The sequence below is a fragment of the Puma concolor genome, chromosome B4 (assembly GCF_028749965.1).
Source record: "Puma concolor isolate L17-30 chromosome B4, mPumCon1.1.hap2, whole genome shotgun sequence".
In the NCBI taxonomy this organism is placed as follows: Eukaryota; Metazoa; Chordata; class Mammalia; order Carnivora; family Felidae; genus Puma; species Puma concolor.
The window spans coordinates 66578718-66594791 of record NC_141673.1 but is presented as its reverse complement, the minus strand read 5'-3'; the positions used below and the strand labels follow the sequence as shown (position 1 = coordinate 66594791).

Sequence of the window (16074 nt, the reverse complement as noted above, 5' to 3'; positions counted from 1 at the left end):
TTCAGATTAGGGAGAAGCCCACTGACTTGAAGAGCTCAAACACGTTCAGCCAAATTAAACTAACTACCTGAATAACATGAGGCTGATTTGCCTGTAAGTCTTATCATAGATACACTGATATTCCCTTGTACTGAAGCACTACTATACTGATCATGTAGGAAAAAAACAATACTTAGTGCACCCAAAAATAGTTGGTTCTGTGTCCTGGGAGGAGGGGGAGGGGACAGCTAGAGAGAGAACCTGGAGAAGTAAAGGGGGAAAAAATTATCCTGAGAGGCACAGTCTCCGAGTAAATCCCCTCCTGTCTTAGCTGCTGGCAAGAAGTTACAGTCAAAAGGAAAGAAAACTCTAAGGGGCCTTCCACTTCGGGCTGCCTGGGTGCTTTTTAGGTACATGAATAAATAAAATTATTAAATAAGCATTGCTATAAATAGGGAAGATTTCCAGACTCCAGGATATGATCCACTTATTAGAATAATAATGTAGATACTTGAAGAATTTGAGTCCAGTAGTTCCTTTTAATCTTCTGGAAGAGAATTTAACCAGTCCCTCCTAAAGGGATGGGGGGCAGGGCAGGAAACAGAGGGAATGGTGACCAATTACAGGAAAGATTGGAAAGAACCTGAGGTAAGCAGGCTTGGCTGCAGTCCGTGGAGTGGAAAGACCCGGGAAGCACAACCTATTCAGTTGTTTGGGTTTGTCACTACGAGAGGCCACGGGTCAGAAGTACTGTATTTTTAGGGAATGTAAAGCAGATTAGAACAAGCCAGATGATGTCTGCGTGAAAATAAAATGTGAAATTCCTGAGAAGAAAGCAAGTCTTCTTTGTGATCTCCCTGGCCACAGCCAGCATAAGGAGTCCTGATGAAGGGGAAGAAGTCCAAAACATGGCTCCGATCCCAGGGGAGGAGAACTTTGAAAGAATGTTAAGAAAGCTATAAAGTTTGCAAATATTTGTAGGATAACAGGAGCAGTAAGTGAAAGCTAAAGAATCTTAGAGTTATTTTTCCCATAAAAGAAAACAATGTATTACCTAGAAGATAATCTCTTGCCTGCTTTTCTGTATTTACAGGGGAATGAAAAGGAAGAAAAAACAAATCACCTCAAAATATAGAGACTTAAGGGGCACCTGGGTGGCTCAGTTGGTTAAGCGTCCGACTTGGGCTCAGGTCATGATCTCCTGGTTTGTGAGTTCAAGCCCTGCATCAGGCTCTGTGCTGACAGCTCAGAGCCTAGAGTGTGCTTTGGATTTTGTGTCTCCCTCTCTTTCTGCCTCTCTCCTGCTCTCTCTCTCTCTCTCTCTCTCTCAAAAGTAAAACAAACATTTAAAAAAATTGAGATTTAAAATATACTTGTGAAGAAGGTGGTTGAATTAAACTTCAGGGAGTCCTAGCTATCCTTTGGAGGTCTTAGGAATGGGAAAAATTCTCCTTTTTCTTGCTAGACTAGTGGCATTCTTGTCTTAGGACAGTAAATTCACTAAATGATTTTTCTAGGACTTCCTTTCCTTGTGAACTAGAACCAGTAACAGGCTCATGGAGGGCCTAGAAAGAAAAGAGGCAACTGTCATTTTAGGCATTTATTCTGAGTCCCATCTCTTGGGTTTAGGGTAAATTATTTCCATCTCAGGACCTTATTTCCCACAGTGTATAATGAATACCTTTGTTAAAAATTTATCTTTGAAAACTTCTCGAAGGCACTATTGGAGTAGAAAATACTTTATCATAAATTGCTATAGAGCACAAAATATCCCCATACCATTATTATTGTAACATGTAATTTGCAACTGAACACAAAATCAATTCTTTAGCACTACTGGTATCCTAGCATAGAAACCGGGAGTTTGAGAAAAGATAGGGTTCGATTTTGTCTGAATTCTTTCCTCTTTCCTAATGTTTTGGGGACATGGTATACAACAGCGATTTGAAGTCCAAGCTCTCCTGAGCCAGAGTAGGTATGCCACTTTTTTTTTAATGTTTATTTATTTATGTTTGAGAGACAGAGGGACAGTGTGAGGGAGGGAGGGGCAGAGAGAGAGGGAGAGAGGAAATCCCGAGCTGGCTCCATCTCAGTGCAGAGCACAACACAGGGCTTGACATCACCAACCATGAGATCATGACCTGAGCGGAAATCAAGAGTCGGACACTTAACCAACTGAGTCACCCATTTCTGGGTGACTGCCATTTCTTTCTCTAATGTATTGTAAGACTCCAGCAGAAGTCCCATCTGTAAATATTTATCTAACGTACCAGTGATTCTTACAAGACCCTGACCGAAGGAAGCATGTTTTCAACTTTACTCCCTTTGGGACACACGTACAGCAGAAGCCTCAAGTCAGAGTATCACGGAATGTAAAGGCTGGAAGAGGCCTTAGAATGAAACTGTCCAATCCCCTCATTTTGCACATGAGAACCTGGGGCCCAAGGAAGAGAAGTGCCCCCTCCAATGTTATATCACCAGAGGTGGCAGAGCACAGGCTCTCTGTTACTAACTCACCATGTTTGTGGTGAATTTGAGACCATTTCAACTGGAAAGTAAGACAGGCTTCTGCCTCTTCTCTCTCTCGGTAATTTTTAGACTCAGAAAGACCTGTTTACATAAAAGTTGAATTTTTCACTGTCCACCCAGGAGACTTTTTTTCCCCCTCCAAAACAATCCAGCAGGGGGCAATAAAGTTAAATATAGATCCCAATGTTTAAAATGATTTTAAAATGCAAGAGAATGCATCTTCATCTCTAATTTTGTCCTCTACCATGATCACCTCCAACAGTAACAGCTACCGATTTTAGAGCTTTGCTATGTGTATATGCTCTGTATTACTTATTTCATTTAATCCTCACCACAATGTATCTACCTCTGAGTTATACATTATCCCATTTTATAAGGGAAGAGATGTAGATAGATTACAAAATTGGCTTAAGGACCTACAGCTAGAAAAAGAAAACAAAAATCAGAGCCCACATCAGAGCAATCAGGCCTGCAAAGCCCTTAAGCCTATTGAGGTCCCTCAAGGGGCTATCTGCTTGAATATGAGATGATAGAGAGTGAAAAGAAAAATAAAGGTGTTTTGCTAATGAATCCTTTGAAAAACATAACCTAAAAATAAAATGCCTATTATTTTTAAATCGCCACACTGAACTGTTCTCATTAGGGCTACTAATTACCTCCATTTGGCTAAATCCAATGGTCATTTTTGAGTTCTGTGCTTACCTATCAGTGGCACTCGACCCTGCTAATCATCCCTTTGTCCTTGTTTCCAGGACCTCACATTCCTGGGTTCCCTCCTATCTCACCGGCTGTTCCTTTTTAGTGTCCTTTACTGGTTTTACCTCTTTTCCCAGAGCTATGAAATTGGTTTTCTTCTCTCGTGTTTCTACACTCACTCCACTCACATCTCACCCAAGGTCATGACTTGAGGATGGCATTTAGATGTCCACCTCCACCCGGATCTCTTTGCTTTGAGATCCAGACTCTCATATCCAGCTGTGTCCTGGCCATCTCCACCTCCACATGGACAATACCGTCTTGATTTAACATGACCAAAAATAACCCTTGGTATCAACCGCCTTTAAGTCTGCCCCATTCTCAGCCTTTTGCCTCTGTTGATGGCAAATTGTCTTTCACTCATTCAGGCTAAACACTGGAATAATCCTTGGCTTCTCTTTCCCTCACGTGTGAGCCTTTAGGAAATCACTTTGGTCCTGTCTAACCACATGTCACTAATTCCTCTGCTACCATTCTGGTCAGAGTCTTTCTCATCTCTCAGAAGGATTATGGCAATGAGTTCTCATCTTAAGATGTCTTCCTGCTTCTACCTGTGCCCTCCTATAATCTTTTCTCAACACAACAACCAAAGTCATCTTTTTCTAAAAAGGCCATGGGAGGGGAGGGCGGGGGCACCTGGGCAGCTCAGTTGGTTGAGCATTGGACTCTTGATATCAGCTGGAGTCTTGATCTCAGGGTCCTGAGCTTGAGACCCGCATCGGGCTCCACGTAGTGCAGAGCCCACTGAAAAAAATATTAAATAAATAAATAATAATTTAAAAAGCAATCGGGTCATGTCACGTCTACGTTTCAAACCCTACATTAGCTCCCCATGTCAGAGTAAAAGCCACAGGATTTGCAGTAACTTACAAAAAGCTGTAAGATCTGGCTCCTGTTTCCTCTCCAACATCGTCCTCTGTTATTCATCTCTTCCAGACAAGCTGGCCTCACTGCTCTTCCTTCCAGGAACGCTAACGGCTCACTCTTGCTTGGGCGTCTGGGCTCCAACTGCTCGCTTTTAGCCACTTGGCTAACCCCTCATGACCTACAAGTCTTTGTTCAAATCTCATGTATCATTAAGGCTAACCGTGATCATCATGGTTCTATTACAACCCCTCTCCCACTCCACCCTCTCATTCCACTTTCTTCAGTATTTTTTTATAGCAACTCTTCACCCTCTAATGAATTTTATGATTTACTTATTTACTGTGTTCATTGTTTGTCTTTCTTCCCGATCCCTCCTAGAACATAGGCTCTACGAGCAGAGATCTATCAATTTTGTTCACCTACCTATTCCCAAGAACCTAGAAACTATGCTGAATATATTTGTGGAATGCATTAAAAAGGTGAAATGCTTTACTAATTAAGAGTAGGGGCGCCTGGGTGGCGCAGTCGGTTAAGCGTCCGACTTCAGTCAGGTCACGATCTCACGCTCCGTGAGTTCGAGCCCCGCGTCAGGCTCTGGGCTGATGGCTCAGAGCCTGGAGCCTGTTTCCGATTCTGTCTCCCTCTCTCTCTGCCCCTCCCCCGTTCATGCTCTGTCTCTCTCTGTCCCAAAAATAAATAAACGTTGAAAAAAAAAATTAAAAAAAAAAAAGAGTAAAATATTTGGCAACAGACCAAGATGCTAATTATTCCAACTTTCAGACTATCCTGCCACACAATAAGTAATAGGTGCGCAATAAACATTTAATGATGGAACTATGGTATTGTAATTTGAAAAGGAGTCTGCATATATTTCCAACAGCATTCACTTTGTGTGAGTTGGAGTGTATCTTGAGTTCTGCCTTTTCTGTATCGAAAACCCAGTTTTTCCTGTCATTTTGCCTTTTTCTACTTCAGGGAAAATCCCTATAACCTCTATTATGTATAGCAGTCACTTTTGTTCTCTGAATATTCCCATAAACTCTATCATCCAGAGATGGTGGAGAACTAAGATAACATGATGAAGTTGCAGAGAAAGAATAACAACTGAAAGAAAAAGGCTGCTTCTGAGAAGTAAACCATTGCAGGGAGGGTCAGCACGGTATATTTAGCATGAGGCAGTACAAGGTAATGAGGGCTTATGGGCAGCCCCATTACTCTAGCTGTGTGGCCTTAAACTTGTTGAATTCCTCTGAGCCCTAGTTTCCCCATCTGTAAAATGCGGATAACTCACAGCGTCGCAAGGATGAAATGGGATTGATATAGTGTGAAAAAACCAACTACTCTGAATAGTAAGCGATCACAAATGGAAGCTATTACTATAACGAACCGAAAAACCTGCTTTTGCACCAACTGGAAGATTGTTGTTAGAGACGAAGAGTTCATTTAAAAGAATGTGGGAAAACGAGTAAAAAAAAAAAAAAAAAAAAAAAAAAAAAAAAAACAAGCAAAAAAAGATAAGAATATGGGCTTCAAGCCGGCTGGTGGTAATTAAGGGCTGGGAGGGGGCGCAAGGACCTCTCTCTCCAGAATCCCACAGCTGCACGGCAGCCGGCGCCAGGGCTGTGCAGGGCGAAAGCGGCGGCCCCGCAGGCCAGGCCCCGCCTCGCTGGGAGGTGCGCGGCGGGGACTGGCTGTGGGTTTCGCAGGGCCGCCGCTCGAGGGTCCGGAGACCGGCGGGAGGGGCCGCGCTCCCTATACTCCGCCCGTTTTTCCCTGAGGTTTTGCACGCGACGCCCCCCGCACCCGCTGAGGACTGCGCAGATGCTTCGCCTCCCTTCTTCCAGTCTCAGTCCCCAGCCGCTTCCCCGCCCCATCCGCCCTTCCCTGGCCCCAGGACGTCTCCTCCCTTCGTAGATCTGGCTCTCTCCGAAGAGTTTGGTTTGAACTTTTGAACCCACCAATCAGCGCCCGCGCCCCACCTCTCTCCGCCGGAGGGTGCGACGGGGTGTCCCTCCCGGCGCCGCGGGGCTTGGAGGCGGGGCCGCGGCGGCCGGGGCGGGGCCAGGTGCCCGCCCCCTGGCCACGTGGCCGGGGGAAGGGGGTATATAGAGTCCCTCGCGGCGGCGCAACCTCTTACTACTTCTCCCCCGGACTCCTTGGTAGTCTGTCAGTGGGAGAGCCTTCTCGCCGTCCCCTCGCCGCCTTCAGCCTCAAGGAACCCTACAAGTCTTAGTCATGGTGAGTGGGGGTCCTTGGGACGTGGCGTGGGTGTGAGAGCAGTCCGAAGGGGCGGGGGAGCCCGGGTGCAGGTGGGACGCAGCCGAGCAAACTTGCTTCTGATGGCCAGGCTGGGAAAGCCGAGAGTTCACCCGCAAACTCCTCTTCGGGCTCGAAAACGCGGCCAGGACACTGCCCTCGGTGGAAGTGGAAAGCCCTCCTGATCCTAGAGGGCATCGCCCCAGGGCCCGCCACAGCCTAAGGCAGACCGGGAAGCCTTCACACCGGCCCCCCCAAGGACTTGTGGAAACGAAAAATCCCTCCCCTCCATTTCCGTCAGTGACCTACCTCACCTTCCCACTACCTACCGCCCTGGAGCACTAGGTGCGCTCCAGCTCCCAAGGTGCATACGCTCCCTGCGCCCGCTCTCCAGCGCCCGGTGACTGCCTGCTGAGTCACCTGTGGCTGGTCTCTGGGGAGAGCTTCCAATTGCATCCGTCCACCTGAGAGATGTGAACAGGCTGCTCCTTTTAAGGGAACTCTTAACTGTCACGTCTAATTTTGCGTTTCTGTGTTAACTTAGTGGGACGTTTATAGCTGCAGCTTGGTACTTAAGCCAGATTTTTAAAAAACTAGTCCATGAAGAGATATTTTCGTATAAAACCTCTGAGCAAACTAGTACTAACAACGTGTTCTTGGAGAAGGTCTGTTGGAGGTCAACCTAAAATAAGCCGTACTTTTAAACTAGTATTTGTGTATCAAATGTTTCAAAATAGTATCTTTAAAGAAAAGGGGATACAGTGAACAGACCAGCCACCTCTTCAGAGACTACCACAGCTGTTAAAAAACTAAGTCTGACTGTAACAACTTGCTTGAGTGCTTTTCACCAAGCAGACAAAAAAAACCCAAAAACAAAACCTGATAAAAGTGCGATTCAGAAAGTAGTAGGACTGTTTAAAGGGCAGGAGAGCAATGATTTAGGCAAACACTGGCTAAGTTAATAGTTTGGATTTTTTGTTGTTGTTTTGTTTTTTAATTAGAGACAGGGGCCGGTTATCCAGTGAAAGTTAGACTAAGTGACTCTATCACCTGTGTCTCCCTTCATCCCCCGAGTGGCCCGGGGAGAGTGGAGAAAGTCTAAAGGAGAAAGCTGTTGAGACTGCTGCCCAGTGGAAGTTTTTTGGGCTCAGAAATCCATCAAAGAAACCCTTCATTAGAGTGAAAGGTTCTTCTCAAAAAGTTTATCTCCTTGGGCCTGGGGCTGTCATGGGCAGATCTCTCCAGCTTTCTCAGGCTGTAAAATTTCCAAAGTCCAGTTAAAGGTAAACAGGATGCAATTATAAATACTCATGGACTCATTAGAATAAACAACTCCCCTTTCTCCCATAGCCCTAGACCTGGGCGAGTAGACTCAGGTCATAATGAGCCAAGTGATGTGGTTAGAAGACCATGGTTGTTTTATGAGTGTATGTGGGAAGGAGGGGACCATAAGTCAAAGGTTGTGAGTGATTGGGGTTTTTATTATCTCCGGTTATGAAAGTAGGACCTTTGAGATCTTAGCGGTGTTGAGTTTTCTTTAACTAGTTTCCTGTTAGCAGCTTCAAAGAACTCGAAACCCTCCTATTCGGGGAAAATGTAATGGGAGATATTTGGTATCAATTTTGAAAGTCCTCTGTCAATCTCCAAAGTAGCTAATCTGACTTATGATGAAATATAATAAACACCCATTTTTTCTGTTTTCCTCTTAAATCTGGGGGTATGGATTCTATGTTCATGGCCTTATTTTACTAAGCAGGAATGAATTTGGTAACTTATAGATGATCTTGTTCATCAAGTAAAAGAAAACATTTTCCCAATATCGTTAAATTCTTGGCACCATAGACTTTTCCACAGTGCCAGAGATACATGTATGTATGTTTTGGTAGGAAACAGCGAATTTCTTAAGCTATTAGTAAAGTTTTGTTGACACTTTCAGCTTTTATTACCATGTGTCTCCACCACCACCCCCTACTGAAGATTTGTTGATAGTGAAGGAAAAATGTTCTTCCTTGCGATTAAGTTCTTCCACAGAGTTAAAAAGCTGCCTCTGACCACAGTTTTTAAAATACAGCTAACTGCTGCTTATCTGGCATTTTTTCCATGAGTCATATGGCTATAGTTTGCTGGTTTAAGCTGGTTTTAAAGGGAGAGGGAGAAGCTCTTGTCTTTTAAAGAATAGGATTAAAGAGGGACCAGAATGAGCTCGACAGTTATACAATCACATGGAATGAATCAGAGCTGGAAGGGGGAATTTTGCATGCCTTTAAGGAATTGGCAGGCATATTTCCCAGGAGCTGGGGGAAATGTATTGCTGTGGAACAGTTTAGGTCTTTCTAAAATGGTAGAAACCTGACCTTGAATATCTAATGTGACTACAAAGCAAGAGTCTGATCTCTGGTCTTGCCTAGTAGTTCATTAACATATCTTTGGTTTTGCAAAGCATTTTCTCTGAATTAGTCAGCAAGGACTGTTGCTTGTGAAATAAACCCTGGGCAGGAGTGGCTTCCAGAAAGGTGACTTTCTATCCTGAAGGTTAATTAGTCATTTAGGTGTGAGTCATTCCTAAACATCCCATCTGATGTGTCATATTCTGACATTTTCCTTTCTTCTTCCCACAGCGTGAGTGCATCTCCATCCACGTTGGCCAGGCTGGTGTTCAGATCGGCAATGCCTGCTGGGAGCTCTATTGCCTGGAACACGGCATCCAGCCCGATGGCCAGATGCCAAGTGACAAGACCATTGGGGGAGGAGATGACTCCTTCAACACCTTCTTCAGTGAGACGGGCGCTGGCAAGCATGTGCCCAGGGCAGTGTTTGTAGACCTGGAACCCACAGTCATTGGTGAGTTGGCCTCAGTAACCCAAGGGAGATCTCAGGGCTCTTGAGACAGGAGGTCTGTCGTGAGGGCTCCATTGACACCCTGGGGTGGAGCAGGCGTGTGCAGGTTGTGAGTGATGGGTGGCTGCTTTGTTTTTCTCTTCCAGATGAAGTTCGCACTGGCACCTACCGCCAGCTCTTCCATCCTGAGCAGCTCATCACAGGCAAGGAAGATGCTGCCAATAACTATGCCCGAGGGCACTACACCATCGGCAAGGAGATCATCGACCTTGTCTTGGACCGAATTCGGAAACTGGTAAACATAGTGTTTTATTTAATATACATATATAAGTTTTAAGTGTATTTATTTTGAGAGAGAGTGGGAGAGTGTGAGTGGGGGAGGGACAGAGAGAGAGGGAGAGAATCCCAAGCAGGCTCAGCTCTGACAGCTTGATCCCATGACCTGAGCCAAAATCAAGAGTCAGACACTCAACTGACTGAGACACCCAGGTGCCCCAATGTAGTGTTTTATTTAAAGTGAGAGGAGAATGTTCTCTTACAGTTTTAAGGGAGACCAAACTATAAGAATCATTCTTTGTATCCTAAAATGAACCTTTGAGTGCTCAGTAAGTAACCAGACTTTATTTTTTTTTAATTTTATTTAATTTTGAGAGATAGTTGGGGGGGGGGGGTGTGGAGTAGAGAGAGAGGGAGACACAGAATTCAAAGCAGGCTCCAGGCTCTGAGCTGTCAGCGCAGAGCCTGATGTGGGGCTTAAACCCATGAATGGATATCATGACCTGAGCTGAAGTCGTATGCTTAACTGACTGAGCCACCCAGGCACCCCAGGTAACCAGACTTTTTAAATCAGATGGTCCTGTGTTATGGAACAACTATTTAGATCAGGGTTAAATGCTCTGTTGCCTATTTCTATGTGTTATAAAGCAGACTTGGGCAAATGCTTAAGGCAGGGCAGTTTACCTAAAGTGAAGGTGAGAACCAGGGAGCTGTAGCAGTTTGACATTTAAGACCATTAAACATCCTTATTCATATTAATCAAGCAGCTTCCCTGCTTCAAGCTAAGAATGCCCCCTTTTAGGTTATCTTAGTCACATTGAGTGAGAAGGTGGCAGACTCCGAAATGTAACTAATTGATCAAACTCCTAAAAAAAATATATGTATATATATATTTTATATGTATTTTAAAAATATGTCTATCAGGGTTGGTGCCTTATGTTGATACAGAAAGTACAGAGCACGAGAAGCCAGTATAACACTGACTAGAAATGGTGGACACTGGAATCTTCCAACAACATTGAAAGTGCAATCAAGGGAGCTCCCTTATTATGGAAGCTAGTGTCGTCCTTGAAACTTGGAAAGTATTGAAATGTACTCAAAGTAGTATGCTTGCTTTTCCACTAGAGCTCAGACCCGTGTGAACCAGCACTGTGACAGAAAAATCTTAGGCAACGGTATTCACATCAGTAAAAGTCGATAAGTAAATGTTCTGTTAGGATCATTTTATTTATTTTTTAAATATTTATTTTTGAGAGCAAGCATGCATGTGGGTGGGGGGAGGGGTAGGGAGAGAGGGAGGGAGAGAGAGAGAGAATCCCAAGCAGGCTCCGCACTGTCAGCATAGAGCCTGACTCAGGGCTCGAACATAAGAACCGTGGTCACAAGAACCGTGAGATCATGACCTGAGCCAAAATCAAGAGTCAGACGCTTAAAACCAACTGAGCCACCCAGACGCCCCTGGATCATTTTATGTTCAGAGTCAGGTATCCAGATGACTCTACTCCTGAGGCATGTGGGCAGCTTGTAAGTAATTAACCAAAAATCAAGAATAAAGGCTTTGGTAGAGTAGTTTGTCCAGAAAATCACATTCTAAGCCTGGCCACAACTGGTCTAGTCTAAAAAGAATGACTTTGCATCATTCACAGCTTCATACTTTTCCAGATGCTTATCACACCCTTCCTAGCAAAATTGGGGTAATGGTTCTATGTTTATAAATCAAGCTTCAGCTACAAGCACTGACTTGGAAATCAGGACCTGCCTTTAGGGGCAAATAAACCTAGTAAAACCCATCAAGGGTTCTGGAGTAAAGTTGATTAACTGCCAAAGTATTGTATTTGTCCTTGGTATTATTACTGCCTCCATAGGAGGCTGAGTGGATTTAATTGGTAGACCAGAGTCTGCCCTGTACATTGATCCCAGAGTATGGACCCACAGGAGAAGTACAGTGAGGGATTGGTAGAGAATTCCACAAATCTCAGCACTTTTTTTTTTTTTTAAATATTTATTTATTTTTGAGACAGAGCATGAGCAGGGGAGGGGCAGAGAGAGAGAGGGAGACACAGAATCTGAAGCAGGCTCCAGGCCCTGAGCTGTCAGCACAGAGCCCGGGGCTCGAACTCGTCAACTGCGAGATCATGACCTGAGTCGAAGTTAGACACTCAACCGACTGAGCCACCCAGGCACCCCTCAGCACTTCTGAGAAGTGAGGATTGTCAGCAGAAGACTTTGAAAAGTCAAAAATCAATGCTTTCACAGAATGGTAGTTTGCTAACTGGAATAGCTCAGTTAAGTGGTGAAAAGCCCCACTGACATTAGGTCTCATGGTCCTATCATAGTAAATCACCTTTTTCAGAATCAATAGGCTCTCTGATAACTAGTGCTTACTGTGCCAAACACCGTTCCACGTACTCATTTAATTCTCAATGACCTGATGGAGATTACTATTCTCAATAAACGCAAAGACGGAGATTGAGAAATAAGTTTGGTCAAAGCCACACAGCAAGGAACTGGTAGAGCCGGATCCAGACTCAGCCTGACTCCCAACACCAGTGCATTGGAACTCGGCTATTCTGTGTTACTCCAGCTCAGAAAGCAACTGCCAGATCTTTCTAAGACTTCTATTGTATGGGGCTGGTGGTCCCAGGCCTGCCCTTGGTAGCTCTCCAGCTGCTGAAAAGTCATACTCGTTCTGCAGTCACAGCAAGGGCACCAGTCGCTAAAACTTGGGCCTTGCATCCATTCCAGACCTCATGATTCCTCTGCCTGTGGAAATGAAAATAGTTCATTTTTAAATAGCCGTTTAGCAGATTTCTGCCCCCCCCCGGAATTGTGAAAAGTTTCTCTGAATCTTAGCACTTAGAAGCTCCTTATGACTGCTTTCTTTGCAAATATTGTTCAGGAGATTAAAAAAAATCTCGATCAGGGGTGCCTGGCTGTCTCAGTTGGAAGAGCATATAACTCTTGATCTCCGGGTCATGAGTTTGATCTCCACGTTGGGTGTAGAAATTACTTAAATAAATAAAAACTTTAAAAAATTAAAAAAGAAATTCGGTCAATGTAATTATGGATTCAAAGAAGTCATTGCAGCTTTCACCAAGGCTAAATTAAAACTTTTTTTTTTTGCAGGCTGACCAGTGCACGGGTCTTCAGGGCTTCTTGGTTTTCCACAGCTTTGGAGGGGGAACTGGTTCCGGGTTCACCTCCCTGCTGATGGAACGTCTCTCTGTCGATTATGGCAAGAAGTCCAAGCTGGAGTTCTCCATTTACCCAGCCCCCCAGGTTTCCACTGCTGTCGTTGAGCCCTACAACTCCATCCTCACTACCCACACCACCCTGGAGCACTCTGATTGTGCCTTCATGGTAGACAACGAGGCCATCTATGACATCTGTCGTAGAAACCTCGATATCGAACGCCCAACCTACACTAACCTTAACCGCCTTATTAGCCAGATTGTGTCTTCCATCACTGCTTCCCTCAGATTTGATGGAGCCCTGAATGTGGATCTGACAGAATTCCAGACCAACCTGGTGCCCTATCCCCGCATCCACTTCCCTCTGGCCACATATGCCCCTGTCATCTCTGCTGAGAAAGCCTACCATGAACAGCTTACTGTAGCAGAGATCACCAATGCGTGCTTTGAGCCAGCCAACCAGATGGTGAAATGCGACCCTCGCCATGGTAAATACATGGCTTGCTGCCTGTTGTACCGTGGTGATGTGGTTCCCAAAGATGTCAATGCTGCCATTGCCACCATCAAGACCAAGCGTACCATCCAGTTCGTGGACTGGTGCCCCACTGGCTTCAAAGTTGGCATTAATTACCAGCCTCCCACTGTGGTACCTGGTGGAGACCTGGCCAAAGTACAGCGAGCTGTGTGCATGCTGAGCAACACCACAGCCATTGCTGAGGCCTGGGCTCGCCTGGACCACAAGTTTGACCTGATGTATGCCAAGCGTGCCTTTGTTCACTGGTATGTGGGTGAGGGCATGGAGGAAGGAGAGTTTTCTGAGGCCCGTGAGGACATGGCTGCCCTTGAGAAGGATTATGAGGAGGTTGGAGCAGATAGTGCTGAGGGAGAGGATGAGGGTGAAGAGTATTAACCTGTCCTCTATAATTTTATACTCTGTTGTCTTGGGACTGTCTTATTTCTGTTCTGGAAGCTGTCCACTGTGGCCCTAACTTGTCAATAAAAGTGATGTTTCTATTTTAAATGTCCAGCTGGCTTCTGTATCGCAGTTAAAGTACTAGCCTCACTTATTTAAGGCCAGTTGGGGATGGGGGAGGCTGGCAGATGGTCTACCCAGTCATTTGATCAACATTTCAAGTGGCTTCTGTGTGCCACACACTGTGCTTAGTGGCTTGTCTGTTTCACTTAAGACCTGGATTGATGAGTGGTGATAAAATCCTATTGTAAATGAGGCAGCAGGCTTAGATTGGGCCATTGTTTCTCAAATTTCAATGTGGATGTGAATCACATGTAAATATTAAAATGTAGATCCAGGGTTGCCTGGGTGGCTCAGTTGATTAAGTGTCCGACTTTGGCTTAGTTCATGATCTCACAGTTCGTTGGTTTGAGCCCTGCATTGGACTCCATGCTGAGAGCTCAGAGCCTGGAGCCTGCTTCAGATTGTCTCCCTCTCTCTGCCCCTCCCCTGCCCACGCTCTGTGTGTGTCTCTCTTTCAAGAAGAAACATTAAAAAAATTTTTTTTTAGGTAATGTAGATCCAAATCTGTAGCTTCAAAGTGAAGCTTTAGATATTACATTTAAAAAAAATACTTATTTTGAGAAAGCATGAGTGGGGAGGGGCAGAGAAGGGTTCAGAGGATCCGAAGGGGGCTCTGCGCTGACAGCAGAGAGCCAACCCAGGGCTGGAACCCACAAACTGAGATCATGACCTGAGCTGAAGTCAAGACACTTAACCAACTGAGCCACCCAGGCGCCCCAAGATGATTGCATTTTTTTTTTTTTTTACTTTTTGAAAGTTTATTTTGAGAGAGAGAGTGTGTGTATGGGGCGGGGGGAATCCCAAGGAGGCTCCATACCCGCACTGTCAGCGTGGAGCCAGGTGTGGGGCTCAAACCCACAAACTGTGAGATTGTGACCTGAGCCAAAACCAAAAGTTGAATGCTTAACCAACTGAGCCACTCAGGTGCCCCAAGATCCTGCATTTTTTAACAAGCTTCTAGCTTCTGCTCTTGGTCTGCTGTGACTATGTGTGAAGTAGCAAGGGGTTAGGTAACAATAGTAAGTGGGGGAGCCAAGTGAGTCAAGAAACCAGCCAGACTTTTAGAACTGTTGCTGTCAGTATTTAATAACCTATTAGAGTCACGTGGGAAGGGCTTGGAATCATGCTGATTTATTCTATACTTAACCAAAACCTGCAGTGACAAATAAGACTGTATTTTAAGAAGTTACTGTTTAGAGAAAGTGGAGCTGGCTGAGACAAAATTACAGTAGTCACAAGTTGTTACAGTATTGGTACTTGACCCAATTTATGTCGTGGGGAATATCTGCAGAGTGTGGGAAAGATTGCGGAGGAAAGATTCCCTAATTTGGACCCTTTTCCAAGTACATGTGAGGAGCAGTGTGGTTCTTGAGGGGGGCAGGAGAGACCTATGAGGTGAGGGTGGGGGAGGAAGAGGCAGGAACAGTGTGTGGCTGGAGAGCGTGGTGATGGGTATTCAGGTACCAGTCGCGGGGCTTAGAAGGTTGAACTGAGCAATGGAAAAGGGCTGAGCCTCATGAGGAAGGCTTGGGTGTTGGCCTGAGTGGGAATGCCAGACAAGTGGGAGGAAATGGAGGCTGGTACACAGCTCTGGGTGTGTTCACCTTTGCTCCATGATGTCAGCCCATATTCCATTGGGGCTCAGTTGCCTTCTTTATTCTCCCCACTGGGATGTTTACTCCTGACACATCGCTCACTTCTGCCCCCTTACTGTTTGAGGAGAGCATCTAGTAAATAGGCAGGTTCTGTCTGGGAGCACTGTGCTGCTGCTTCCCCAAGATGTTTCAACTTTGGGGGCCTGGTCTCACAGCTTTTATCATGAGAGCAGTCACTGTCTTTTGCCCTTCAGGGCAAGGGCCAGCCCAGTGCCATCCTTGAGCACAAAGGCAGCTATTGCTACTTATCTGATGGGCCAGATTCCTCCTGCAGCCAGAGCATGGGGGGTCTGGGATAAAAATGAACCTTGGGAAGGCCAGGCAGCCCAGCCACCAGAGGGGCACCGGGATATTTTTCCCAATTTAGGAGATCTGCCAATTGCCACAGTTGGATGGAGCACTGGATGAAACTGGACACTCACATGTGAGAAGGAGTGGATTTACATCATCCAGCTTCAGCCGAGCGTGACACCTCATGGAACCTGAGAGGTCCATTCTCTAAGCCAGCGTTTCCCAAGCAGAGTGCCCTGAGAACGGGGTTTAGGGGTTACCAGGTCTTCAAACCAGCCTGTGAAACCTGAAGGTCCTTGGGGCCAATCACTCCTGGCCAGGAACGACCCCTCTAATGACCTCCATTAAGCCTTTACAGATAAATTATTTTCTGCATGTGACAAGATGTGAAAAAGGTTGG

General features: G+C 45.4%; 1 protein-coding gene across 1 annotated transcript; it reads left to right on the top strand.

Moving 5' to 3' along the window:
• Nucleotides 1-6236: 6236 nt before the first annotated feature.
• Nucleotides 6237-13713, top strand: LOC112867495 (tubulin alpha-1C chain). The gene is made up of 4 exons (XM_086713494.1): nt 6237-6369; nt 9006-9228; nt 9372-9520; nt 12628-13713. The coding sequence occupies exons 1-4, from the start codon at nt 6367-6369 to the stop codon at nt 13600-13602; spliced, it is 1350 nt and encodes a 449-aa protein (XP_086569620.1). The 5' UTR covers nt 6237-6366; the 3' UTR covers nt 13603-13713.
• The last annotated feature ends 2361 nt before the right edge of the window (nt 13714-16074 follow it).